The sequence below is a fragment of the Chinchilla lanigera genome, unplaced genomic scaffold (assembly GCF_000276665.1).
Source record: "Chinchilla lanigera isolate Chin_1 unplaced genomic scaffold, ChiLan1.0 scaffold00005, whole genome shotgun sequence".
In the NCBI taxonomy this organism is placed as follows: Eukaryota; Metazoa; Chordata; class Mammalia; order Rodentia; family Chinchillidae; genus Chinchilla; species Chinchilla lanigera.
In genome coordinates, this window is record NW_004955406.1 from 11,888,282 (window position 1) to 11,902,308 (window position 14,027).

At 41.5% G+C, this 14,027-nt stretch overlaps 1 protein-coding gene across 2 annotated transcripts in view; it reads left to right on the plus strand.

Moving 5' to 3' along the window:
• Positions 1–14,027, plus strand: part of Fmo1 (flavin containing monooxygenase 1) — a 33,220-nt gene that overhangs the window by 5,626 nt on the left and 13,567 nt on the right. For both annotated transcript variants that reach the window (XM_005374832.2, XM_005374833.2), the window contains exon 2: positions 6,239–6,376. In XM_005374832.2, coding sequence (XP_005374889.1) covers positions 6,245–6,376 — 132 coding nt within the window. In that variant the 5' untranslated portion in view covers positions 6,239–6,244. The remainder of the gene's footprint in view (positions 1–6,238; positions 6,377–14,027) is intronic.

The window sequence follows — 14,027 nt, forward strand, 5'->3', positions numbered from 1 at the left end:
GAACTCACGACCTTGCGCTTGCCAGGCAGGCGCTTTTGCCGCTGAGCTAAATCCCCAGCCCCAAGTCTGCTGTGATTCTGATGGGCTTTCCTTTAGAGGTGATTGTTTCTTTTCTCTAGCTGTTTTTAATATTTTGTTCCTGTGCTGAATTTCTGGAATCTTGATTATTACATGCCTTGGGATAAATTTATTTTGGTCATGGGTATTTTCAGTTCTACATGCTCCATTAATTTGTATGTCAAATTCTTCATCCATGTTTAGAAAGTTTTCTGCCATTATTTCCGTGAAGAGGTTCTTAATGTCTTTTGTACAGTCTGTAGCTTTCTCACTGACTCCAACCAATCTTTTATTGCTCTTCTTTACTTCACCTCATAGCTATTGGATTGATTTTTCATGGTCTCTTGCTATTTTTAAAATATCTTTCTTTTCCTGGTCACTAGCTGCCATCCTGTATTCTAGATCTGATATTCTATCCTCATCTTCATTCAGTCTATTTCATATACTTCAGTGGAGTTTTTAATCTCCTGGATTTCTGTTTGGATCTGTTTCATTGATTCCAGTCCTTTTTTATGTTGGGCATTCATGATTTCCATCATTTTCCTAAGCTCCTTTATTTTTTTACCTGTGTCTGCTTCAATGTCTTTCATTTTGATCATCATTTCTTTTTGCACCTTAGAAATTATATTTTCTTCCATTTATTTTTATCACTTCCACTGCTATCATTTCACAAAGTTTCAGCGGTTGGCTTCCAATTTCCTCTATCTGTTTGTGCTCTGGACTTGATTTGTGTGGGCTGAGTGTTTGGGATTGCCATTTGCTTCCTTGTCTTGTCATTTTTTATTTTCTATTTTTAAATTTTGTTTTCTCTGTTAATGCTTGTATAGCTTTATCCCTGGTATCAAGCTTCCCTAGAAAATGTCTGTTCCTCAGGATGTCTTCTAGATGTAGGTGGTTCTTGGTTTTTATGTCAGTCCCAAGAACATACCTTCCCAATATATTAAGAATGAGAAGTTGCTATCTATTTGACTAAGGGCCCATTCCTTTGGTACTGACTATAGTGATAGCTCTGACCCCTTACAATAAGAGTGTTGTCATACAAGGGATAAAAATTGATTATAACAGGTATTGCATCCCAGTTAAAGCAGTATAGTTACCAATAACAATAGACTCAAGCACAGTCTGTCTACTGACAAACTGTTAACTATCAGTCTGATACTTTTAACCATAAGAGCAAGTTCTACAGTTATTTAATATAATCCAACTTGTACCAGAAACTTGTATGCAATGATTTTCCACTAATTAGAGTAATTTTACCCTGGGGAGGAGGGTTAAGGGGGCTAGTGGGTAGGATGGAGAGATAAATGAAGTTAAATATAGTAGGAGCAAGGCTGGAGGACAAGGGTGATCATGCAAGTATTGGGTAATTGTAGGACATAAGAGGGAGGGATTGGAAGAGAAAGCCTGGGAGTACTGAAGTGAACCATAAAGAGAAGAGACAATCTTTACTCCCAGAATGTTTACTCTAAATTCAAGTGAGGTTGTTGACAAAAAAGGAGAAAGAGGACAAGTAGAAGTAAACCAAAAGATGTTAGAGCTCTAAGTCATGAAAGAAAGAGAAAAGAAGGGAAAAAAACCCAGAAAACAAAAATAACCACATACACAGAAAATACAAACAAACGTATAAAAAGAAAACAAAACAGGACAAAATAGAACAGGGGAAATAAAAAGCACCAACCCAGCCAGGTACAAAGAGGAAAAACAATCAGACAGAGAAAGGTAAAAGTAGTAAAATTCCTCTCGTGTCTACAGTTCTGTGGTAGGTTCACGGTGGATCCCAGAAATGTGCACTCTAGCCAAGTTTGCAGGTGGACTTGCGCTGGGTATGGGTCTGATCTTGGCCTCTGGATTTGGAGGACTGGATTAGTCTTCTGTGCCCAGAGTTCTCCCCAGCCCTTTAGGAAAAACTAAAGGACAGCCCTACTTGCTCAATTCTATTCCACATGTTTTTGTGCCCAAACATTACACTGGTTCACCTAAATTAGCCACTGTTGGTTCATATTGTTATTACTGCTTCAGACTTTTCCAGGCTGGTAGTCTCATCTGTCCATCCTGTGTGCCCAAGCTGGGGCCCTAATGTGTCACTGGTAATCTCACCAGCCCTCCTGGGCCGCATGATCTCGCTGGCCTATCAGGTCCTTGGGATAGAGGAAGAGGTCACCCCCTGGCCTGCCCAGGCCCTGTGGGGGCGGGAACATCACCCACAATCTTCCTTGTTATTTTTTTATAAACTCACTTTCACTGATTGACTCCTACCTTACCAATTTAGCTATATTTTCTTCATTTTTACTGTTTATTTCACATTTAGTTAGCTTCAGTGAGGCCCTCTTCATTAAAAAAAATTTTTGACCTCCATGAAATGTCCAGAGTTTTACTGACTATCCACATAAGAAGCAATAATATTTTTGCATTTGCATACAAATTAATACTCGAGTGATCAACAACTTTAGTATACTTTTTATCCTAATAAAGTTGCTTGGTGTACTTTTTGTCCTAATAAAATTATTTAATCCTAGAAAATTGATTCTGAATAGTCACTCTTTCTAAAAATAAAGTAACTGCAGACTGAAAGTTATTTTTAGTGAAAAATAAAGGGGGACAAAACTTTCTTTTTAAAAAGCACTTAAGAAATCACATTGGTTACATATAAATATCAGTTCTTGAATGAGTGGGTAGAAGAACTGAGTTTAGCCGAGAATGATGGTGTCATTAGATCGCCTACCTGTGTGCCTGTGTATTTTTAAGTTCACTTTTCTAAATGTGAGGAACAGCTTGAATGAGACTGTTGATACACCAAGAAGATCTGAACAAAAATATTAAAAGAAAGGAAAGTCCTTCAGGGTGATTTTGAAAGCTACTTTATGCCTTCCTTTCCCTTTCTTTCATCATCATTCTCATATTTCCTGATTTATTTCATTCATTTTCTACAAGATACCTTTTTAGACATTTTTAGTTTTCCCCAGGGGCTCTGATTCTGAATATTCTGTAACTTTGTAAGTAAGAGTTGTCAAGACAGATCTCCACAAGATAATAAAGAAAAAGTTGCTCAAGGATATGGAAATAACACTTACTGAGAGGACACATAGTGTGTCCCAAGTACTACGCTAAGTCCCTTTTATATGTCACTTGATTCACTTTTACAATATCTGAGTCTAGTTATACTTCCACTTCATAATAGAGAGGAGGAAACTGAGGCACAGAAAATTACTGATAATTAGCCAAATCACTGATAATTAGCCAACATAAAACTTCAAATCCAAGACTTTAACTCATAACCCCACCACCTAAATGACCAGTGAAAAGCCCCAGAGAGATCTGCTCAGAGGAGGCTGACTTGTCTGGTCCAACCAAACTGCAGCGCTGACCTGGGGAAGGGATTTCTACATCTTGTACATTTGCAAAGACATCATTCGGAGACAGGACTCTCTGACCTAGGATATTAGCTACCAGCAAATATTTGCTCAATTAGTTTTTTATATTGAAAGCTCGTAAGGTAATGAATGAATCAATTTATCCAACAATAAATCAGCCTATGCCATATATTTATGCAACAACTATTACAGCCTAAACATGCTACATAGGACCTGTGGGGGAAAAAAAAGACAAGTCAGGGAAAATGTTCTTTTTGAGGGAAACATAGCCTTATGCAGAGAGAAGACTAAAAGATGTGATTGGGGTAATCAACATTATGTGTTTGCTTCTTGCGGGGTGCAAACCATAGTTCTTCTGTGAGTTGAAAGAGAGGCAAGCTCACCGTGGAGTCAAGCAGCCACGCCTGCCTCAAGAGACCTCCTCCGCTGTTACTCTTGCTCAAAACTCTGGAGCTCACTTCCTGCCCTCGTGGGCTCACTGAAGTCCTTCGCAAGTCCAGAGCAAATTGTATTTCTCGCCATTGCTTTCCTACGACCCCAAGGTTACCACCAGCACCTTCTCCTTCACAGTCATACTACAACGTGTACATAAGACACATGCCTGGCCTACCACTTTGCAGAGCAAGCCACTGAATCTGACTTCTCCCCCAGACTGATAACTGCTCTAGAACTTGCCTAGTTCATCATTTATACTCCAACACCAAACCTCGGGCCTAGCAACACAAAAGCCACTCACTGATTGTTTGATGACAGAATTAGTTCGAGAATGAACCATAAAATCTAGTCTACGACCCATAGGGCATTGGATTCTACCCTCTGAGTGGATGATTTTCTCCTGTTTATATTATCTCCAAAAAACTGTTATCTAGGTTCCACCTGACTAAAGATAATTTCAGGGCCTGGACTCTTGAAAAGCCCTTGCAGTAGGCCAATGTTTGCATTACAGAGTCAGGTGCTAGGATTAAGAGTCACTGCTTATGTGCTGTTTCGCAAAGTGAGCCCAGGGCAGTTCACTTTCCTGCCCAAGGCCTCAGAGTTAGCTCACAGCACAACCAGATTCCCTGTACCCAGACTCACCATTGGAGTAGATGTGTTCTTTCCTGCTGAGCCAGCCTAGTGCTCTGTTAGCAAGTATATACCTGAAACTCCAACATCCCAGGCAAACCAACACATTCCACTGGTGCCTGCTAAACAAGAGCCCATCCCTTCTGTCCAGGACATCTGCCCAGGACACCATGGCAAGATGAGCACTACCAGTCCCTCCCCAGGGAAGTGGCACGACCCCCTGTGACCTCCTCTCCAGGTTCATGCAAGCCATGGCAGAAAAGTCGCCCCACCTTCTTTCTCAACCCAGCTCTAGGAAATGGCTCTGCATCATCCCCTAAGTGACCTGCTTTGCTTCCTGCTGTTTTGTCAGCTATGCAAGTGTCCTGCTTTGCTCACACTTACTGACTTTCCAGAGCCAGCATGCTTTGGTGCATAGCTGCAAATAGCCTATTTTCTGTGCAAACCCTCTTTTTCCTAGAATGACTTTATCCATAAAAGTGGATATTCTTTATTGCATGTCTCTTACGCCTCACAAAATGACTAGCATTATAACCTCTAATGCACTATGAGCAGAATAAAGCCCGAAGAGGTGAACAGTTTCCCTACACCCCAAGCTGATTCATAATAGAACAGAGATCAGAAACAGACATGCCTGGACCCAGCACCCATACTTCCACTGCCTTTCTAATGTAGGGTCACTGCTCCTCTCACACCCAGGAAGGGGAAGTTGTATAAGGTTCTTGTTTCTATGGTATCTGTGAGAGCCTAAAGCATGACTTCCTCTAAAGGGAATCTGATCGCTCTTCCCCGGTAAATCGCAGCCTCTTCCTACAGCGCTACAACACTTCAATGGACACCTGAGAAAGAGACCTTTGCATTCACAAAAACACAGCAAGGAAGCAATTATTATGTTCTCCACTTTACGATGCCCAGGGAGATTAAATAGTTTGCCCAAGATCACACAGTAATGCTGAAGAGCTGGCTGTTCAATCTGTGTTGCCTCCTAGGTTGGTTTCTGTAACATGTGCCAGTAGTGACTTGCTAGTTGCCTAGAGGTGAGTCAGTGTCAGGTTGAGAGACGAGGGGATGGTCTCCTGTACCTTCCTTTCCACTACAAACAATCAGGGCAGCCACCCTCCTGCTTCCAGCGGTGAGCATAAAACTTTTATGGGTGAAACAACTATTTACAGCAACACAGCTGGAGCCTTGGCATAGGATGAGGCAAACCATGCAGAACATGTCTGCAGTAGCACCTGCAAGGGCCACAAGTGTGGCTCATTGTCTGAACTTCACCCCACCAGCTGCGGTGTGTTTTTGTGCAACGTCCCCACACCAGTCTGACACTCAGTGTCGTAGAAGATGAAAGGACGGCTCTGACAGGGCAAGCCTCTTCTGCTCTGCAGCTGTACTCAGCTCTAAGGCTGGAGATGGGAGGCTCGGGGCAGCACAGTTCAGAATGCAAGACCTGCCCACAAAAGGGTCCGATTTCAGCCACTCTGCCAGAATATGCGGCTTCAACCACAACTGCACTCATCCTTGGCACGGGCTCAAGCTGAGGGGTGGAAACATAACTAAGCCCAGGGGTTAAACTAGAGACCTGAACATTTCTCGCTGCACATTCACACACCAGAGAAGCCTAGAGAGGACTTGACCTGAGCAAATCCCTTAATCTTCCAAAATCTTTTTCCTGGTTTGTTAGAGCAGCCAAGGGTGGGGTTGGGGCTTTTGCGAATAAAAAGCTCCGTTTCATTTTCCCCTCACAGGAGAACATGGCCAAACGAGTGGCCGTCGTGGGAGCTGGGGTCAGCGGCCTGGCCTCCATTAAGTGCTGTCTGGAGGAAGGACTGCAGCCCACCTGCTTTGAGAGGAGCAGCGACCTTGGGGGGCTGTGGAGATTCACCGTAAGTGGGGTTTCAACTGCTTCTGTTTGCCTATCACAGTGGCTTGCCTGGTGTATTTCTTCCACTTGTGCTGACTGCTCTGGATTGGCTGGAAATTTCGGTTGAGTTGGGGGAGGGCAGGAGGGGCCATGGAAACTGTAAAAGAAGCAGGCTAAGCTCTTGGGGGAGGTGTCAGTGGCCTTACTAACTTTATGCAGGACTTCAAGGAAGAAATGTTTTGTTTTCAAAGAAGCCCACAAAGTGAGGAAAAGAATGGAATGACTGGGACAAGCCAGAAAAGTCCAGGACCGGGAGAGCATGACCAGAACCAGGGGGTCCAACACAGGATCAGAGACTGCAGTGTTCAGGATTTCAGATCCTGGCTACCAGACCCAGCTGCTTTTACTCTCGTCTTTTTCGAGCCCCGTTCCATCTAGGTTAAAGTGACCCAGAACTCAGTGTTGAGGAGTTCCACAATTGGGCCCTACTGCCCAGGCAGCCCCGGTCCATGCCAAGAACAATCAGAAATAAAGAACTTGGGATGGGAGTCCTTTTTTCTCCCCGAGTGAAAGAAAAGTAATACTACCAGTTCTCACCAGGGTTCCAGTCTGGATTGGACAGCAGACTATAAAGTCCACCCTTCACTGGCCTGGAGCCCAGGGGATCACAATGGCCCTGCTTCAGGCCACTGAGACCCTCAAGCCAGGCAGAGAAAAGCTTTGTGTGAGCCCTGTGCCTCAGCCCCAGAGCACTTGGGTCAAATCGCCCCAAAGCTCCTCATTTTGCTCCTTCAAGGGAAAAAAGCATTTCCCATGAACTTTAAATGTGCTAAAGAGAAAGCTGTCAAGAATAGTGAACAGCAAAAGGTCAAAGTGCCTGGCCTCTGATCCACTGAGAAGCCAAGAGGAAGACTTACAGAAGGGTGGAATTTCAAACTGGGATGAATTATTTTCTATCTCAGAGAGCAAAGATTGTAAAAGGCCAGGCTTGAAGTGCAGTCCCACTTCTCCAGCATAGCCTGGCTCATATATCGAATGGCATATCTTAGAATGTGCCCAACCACCCAATATGATCTCCAAAGTGTAGAGATTCTCCAAAGGGAACCAGGTACAACAGCACGTCTGCTCCCATCATTCAGGCTGTATATATTCCAACAGGATGGAGGAATTCTCCTCTTCATGCCCACTCAATATTTAAGTGATAACCAAGCAATCAATCTTTTCCATAAAGAGTCTCAAATTCTTAGCACAGTAGTTCAGATAAACACAACCGATCAATCAGTTGAGAGTTAGGTTGAAAGATTAATGTTCCCAGCTAAATTAGCAATTATCTGGGTAAGGTAATCTCAGTCAAAGGAAAATGTGAATCAAAGATCAAAAGCTGTGCTATGTGTTCTGAGGTACAAGACAAGATGCTCTTTAGTTAGGTCACAGGCACCTAATTATTAACCTGAAAACTCATCTCTAAGAATCAAGAGAAACGAGTCTAAATCCAGCTGTGTCCAACTGGCTGTGTGACTCTAGCAGATCAAATAACTATGCAGAAAGCTCTGTGATGAACACAAGAATGGGAAAGATTCCTGAGGAGCTGGCAGAAGGCAGAAGACTAAGACTGTAAATCAGTAACAGTGCTGATTTAAAGGAGGGCTGGATTATAGCTACTCATGGAAAGCCAGGGGGGTTCATAGAAGAAATAGCCCATGATGGGCTTTGAATGATGTCAGCAGTCGGAGGAGATTAAGCAGAAGGTATCAAGAAGGGAACCAGTAAAGCAAATGTGTCCAGTGTGTTTAGAAAATGAAAACAGCCTATTGGTCCCTGCGGTACATGTAAGAGGAATATCAGGAAAGAAGAGGTTGGTTGAATCAAGAGGTTGATATTCAATTCACAATGCAACAGCTAACCAGTAAATTTAAGGAGATTGTTTGTTATGATTGTTGTTAGTTTGTTGTTGTTTGTTTTGTGTGCATAATGGGAAGACCCAAAGTTCTTTGTAGGCAAAGGAAAAAATCTCTGGTTCATAGGAAAAAATTGAACACACAAGTCCAAATTAAATGGAATTATAAGCACAGGTGAGAGGGTTAGCACTGCAAGAACAGAAGACAAGAGATACCTTGTCGGGAGACTAGAGGGAAAAGGCAAGTGAACCCTGAGAGAAGGAAAGAGAGGCTAAAGGAGCACACACTCCAGAGGCCCCAATTCTTTCTGGAAAATATGGCAGCGAGGGAAGACAAAGAGGGTGTTGGGGTAGTAAGTGGAGAAGGAGAATTAGAAAAACAGAAGAGGTCATGAAAAGTCACTGTGGACAAGAAATCAAGATGTCTAAGAGGATTATCAAGCAGTGGCCAAGGTAAAATGAGACCCAATTAACAAGTTATTGCACTTCTACTATCTAACTTATAAAATAAAAATATGGGACCAGTTTGAAAAACAGATATATCTGAATTTCTAGTGGACTGAGAAGTAGGAAAATCCCCACCACATACTTTTATTTAGCAGCTCTGTGTTGATACTGCAGCTTCTTGAGATGCCTCTGAAACACTTTGAGACTTCCCTAAAGGCTGATGGGAAATCTCCAAACTAGGTGATGTTTAAGGTATCTTCTAGCTTCAACATGCTATGAGCCTTTGAAGTCTTTCCCAAAACATCCCTTTCCTCCTCCTTCCCCAACTACACACACACACACACATACACTTGAGTGCATGTACACACCCTATAGAGGATCAGTTGGAGGTATTTTGGCATGCAGAATGGGAGGTCCATTCAAAACCTGCAGAATTAAAAAGGCAGCTCTAGCAATGGCTGCACTTGCCAGGAGATGTATATACAAAGTGGGATCTGTAGTGTCTGATATAAGGGAGAATCTTACAGAAAAAAAGGGGCATATATATATATATATATATATATATACATACACACACATACACACACATAGGATAACTGAGAGAGTCGTACTACAGACTTCTATTGCTTTATTGAAAGGAACAGTTAATGTTTAATTGTTTGATCAATCTTACATGCTTATATTTGTTTAACTGAGTAAACAATTTGAAGATAACAATATGTAATACCGTAACTATTGTTAATTTCCTATCACCTTGTCTGAAACACTATTGCTTCTATTGTTTGGGTGTTGTTTTGTTTATGTCTGTTTGTTTGTTAATGTCTTTTCATTCTTTATCTTTAAAAATAAAAAAATTTTAAAAAGAGAGGCAAAGTGCAGAAATCCAACAACACATATGGAGAAGACAGTTTCCATTTCCAAACAGGAAGAGGGCACAAAGCTTATAAAGATGATAAGCCATTGCCCATGACACTGCCATGGGCATGACTGTAGTTGCTTCCAGCTACCATAGACTAAGGAAAGAGGATGCTGACAGTGCAGTGGAAAAGTAAGGATATGATAGGTTGGGACAGAACACAGGGTGGCAGTCATTAAAAAGCAAAGGGACACATTGGTAAAGAACCACCTTGGGCTGACCTGGACCTCGACTGCAGGTGGGACCCATGTGGAACTCCTGTACCATAGCTAGTTCTTGCAGACCCCTGACAGGGAGGGGGGCTCAGGGGAGTGACACTAAGGGGGGATTACCTCAGTCATAAAATAGTAGTTGAAGAAACAGAATTGCACTAAAAAATCACTAAAATCATTTAAAAATCTAAAAGTAATCAACTCTGCTAGTAGAAACACGTTCTGCTTCATCCTTCAAATCCCTGTAACCTATTCAAGGTGTAATCATCATCCCTGGGCCCATATCCTTCTTTAATCTGCATCAAGATCTTTTCTTCTGTTCATGCGTCCTTTCATTCATTTAGCAACTATTTACTGATCACCTACTCCATGTCTTACACACCACGCGTTTTTACTTTCAGCGAGGGTAACGATGGGAGGAAAATACACTTCATTGAAAGTGTTTTCCCTAGCTATGTCTTCCTTTTTGGTAAGCCTGATTCCCACCTAAAACCTTTTTAAAGAGCCTTATTTCTAAAACTCCAGTAATCTCAGTAGGTTTCCTTTTTCCTTTTATCCATATATTTAATAAACGTTTGTCTAGTTCCAGTTAAGCATATGGGGATACACCCAGCAGGCCCCTACTCCCGCCCCCCCCCCAGCTTCCCCTAAGGTTGTCCAGCTCTCCTCTGCTGTAGACCCAGGAGCTGCACCCTGCACTCCAGAGCCAGTGTGATTCTCACCAGGAAGAGGGGGCAGAAACAGTGGTACTGATTTCATCTAAAGGGAAAGGGAAACAATTACGCCTGAAGCTCAGGGGATACGAATGATGCCAGGATGCAGACAAGGCCTCCAGTTAGGAGTTTCATTACCATTTTCAGCCTATTTTTAAAATGAGAAAAGACCTTTGACCTGACAATTGTGTTCCCATTGCCAACAAGCCTGAAGGACACAGGCTTAAGAAAGCAAATCCTCTTGGAAGTTCTAGGAAAATCACCTGGATAATAGTTAACCTTTACTGAGAGCTTATCAGGCATTCTTCTAAATGAATTGTAGCTATCTATCATTTCTGTTTATTTAAAGTCTGTACCCCTGATGCTCCCACATGTACAGGAGGGAACTGAGACACAGACAGGTTAGGAAAATTTCAAAGATCACCTGGCCAAAAACTGCAGAGCTTGAATGGGGACCTGGGCAGTCTGACTCTGAGGGCTGTGCTGAGAAGAACTACTTTCCATGCATCTGCAGTCTCTTTCACAGCCCAGAGATCAGACAAATCCTGACTGTGGTGTGCGGCATCCCACCAAGTGTCCCAGAGAGTCATGGTGATATTCCCTCTGTGCTGCAGAACCCCACCAGGCGTGCTCTTGCTCATTTCCCTTTTTCTGCAGCCCAGCTTTCTACTCCTCTTCTCTCTCAATCATTTTTCCTTCATGAGAACAAAATCTTCCCCTTAAATGGCGCCATCAATTCCCAGAGGGCATGTGCTCCCACACTCAAGTGCCAGGGCAATTGGCAGACCCACACAGGGACAGTGCCAGGAGTGTCTGCAGCTGAAGAGGTTAGAAACCCAGCAGCGGGGGTCGGAATCACCCAGGCAGCTTGCTAACCATGGCAAACAGGAGGGGAGGACCCAGAGCCCACAAATGCCATTCAGAAGCACATGAGCCCATGCTCTTTGTACAGATGGTACACACTCCAGAACTTGCATTTTTCCAACAGAAAGAACAAAAGCAGTGGGAGGAAAGAGAGCAGAGTTCATCTTGGATTCCACCCTAGGAGTTGAGTTTCCTTTACAAGCCACAGCTTCTCATGCGCTAACATCTGTGATACATTATTTCACAATGGCTGTGTTGCCTGGAAGCTCTGCTTCCTCCTGCCTTTATAATTATCTTCCTAAATTTTGCAGTGATGTTTGTCCCCCTCAGTTTTTGTCTGTTCATTCATCTGCTTTAAGATCTCATAAAATTCACTACTCTGTCTTATCCCGTGCCAATGAGTTCCCATTACTCTCTAATGTTTAAATGTGCCATTAGAAATGCTTTCAATTTGTGAACTATTCTTATGAAAATCTTTACAAAGCGTATTATATACAATTACCTCCTTAAACAGCATGGATGTCAAATTTAGCCTGTATTATTGTTTGCTGAAACCTGATAGCACTGACGACAAAGTACTTACCCTGAGATGTTCCTGGAAGCCACAGAAACATAAAGGAAAGTTGGCCTTTCATGAATTGATTCCAAAATCTTTATAATTGATGATTTTTCTGTCAACCCTGTAGGGTCTTTTACTTGCTGTTTATTCTTACTTCAACATTACAGTTCTTTATAACTACTCTTCTTATTCCTGTAATGCTAAGGAAAGCTGAGTGATGTTTTGATTAAATCGAATCAAAACGTTCAGTTCTAATATCCACCCTCGGGTCTGGTGAAGTTCTAAAACTGTGCTATCCAACACAGCACCCGCTAGCCACATAGCTATGAAACACTTGAAAGCTAGCGACTAGGATTAAGGAACTGTATTTTTGTTTTATTTAATTTTCATTAAACCCAATGTGTTTATTTTAAAACTTTTAAGTGCATTTAGATAAACGTGGGTATTTGAATACATTTTTTCTAATGAAAATTTAACATTTGACTTTATATGTCTAAAATAGTCATCAGATTTTGAAGACAGTATGAGGAAAAGAATGAAAGCACTTTATTAATAAGTCATATTGATTACATATTGAAAGGATAACATTTTGAATGTTTGCTTTTAGGTAAACTGTACTTTTAACGTTAATTTCATCTGTTTCTCTTTACTTTTTTAATATTGCTAGGAAAAGCTTTTAAAGTACATGTGTATGTGGCTTCCATCACATTCCTAGTGGGCAGTGCTATTGTAAAGACCTTACTCAATGCATGGTCCATAGACTAGCAGCATATAAATAAAATATGTGAGTGCGTTTAAGAAACATGAAATCTCAGGCTCTTCCACACCTACTCAGTCAGCTTCTTCCTGGTAATGAGATTTCCCAGGCAAATCTTAACAGCTAGAGGCACTGGCGTGTCTAGAGAGTTGTGCTTCTCAAACTGCACAGAGCAACTGTTTTTTCCAGTTTCTAATTAACTATAGATGACTGTTAAGAACAATAAAAATGAATTTTTACAAAAGATGAAAATAACAAGAAAAATGTACAAAATATATTAAATACAGAAACTGTCATAGACTCAGAAATCACAAAATTAATTTCAATAAATGTCACTGAGCACAAAACAGAAATAAGAGGAAGCAACTACAAAAATGGACACATTGTTCTTTGAAAATGCACACAATAAGCAATTAATATAGAGAAGCGAGAATACTATTACACTTGTACATTTTGGTCAAACAGAACATTTGTGTGAAGCAGGAGTTATCCACCTTAAACACCTGCAGGCACACTTTGAATGCTTTCTATAGATATTACCTAAGGTTTACAATAAGAGAATTAAGCTTGTGTCTTACTGATCAATGTATATACTGGACTGGGTGGATGGCAATATTCTTTCTAGTGGAAAACATAATTTTTTTTTTTTTTCCGGTACCGGGAATCAAACTCACGACCTTGCGCTTGCCAGGCAGGCGCTGTGCCGCTGAGCTAAATCCCAAGCCCCAGGAAAACATAAATTTAAACTATGTCTAAGTATTGTTTAACTGTATTTAAAGTAGAGAAACAAAGCTAACAGAGTTATGTTGATTTGAATGGAAGAGATTTTAAAGCAATTAAATTCTTTTTTTAAAATTTTATCTTCAACCTTTTTTTTTTTTGTTGGTGCTAGGAATTGAACTCAGGACCTTGCACTTGCCAGGCAGGGGCTGTGCTGCTGACCTATATCCCAGGCCCTATCTTCAATCTTTTATCAGTGGCCAGTTCAAAGGATTGACCATGAAATGTTAGAGTTAAATATGTGATTTTCAATAAAGTAAGATGGTTGCAGATTTTTAAGCACTTTAGGAAATTTTAACACTTTAAAACTCTTAGCACTTTAGCAATTTCAAATTAAACTTAAAACACCACCCAACATGATGCAGTTCTACTGCGTATGATTAGTGCCCAGCTCAAACTCGATGCAGCTCAGCACATAAGTCAGACAAACCACCAAGACCGACCTATGTTCTGTGCAGAAAAATGAATCCACATGCTTGGGCATTGAGCAATGTCAAATTATTGCTGCAAATGGCACTAATTGCTCAC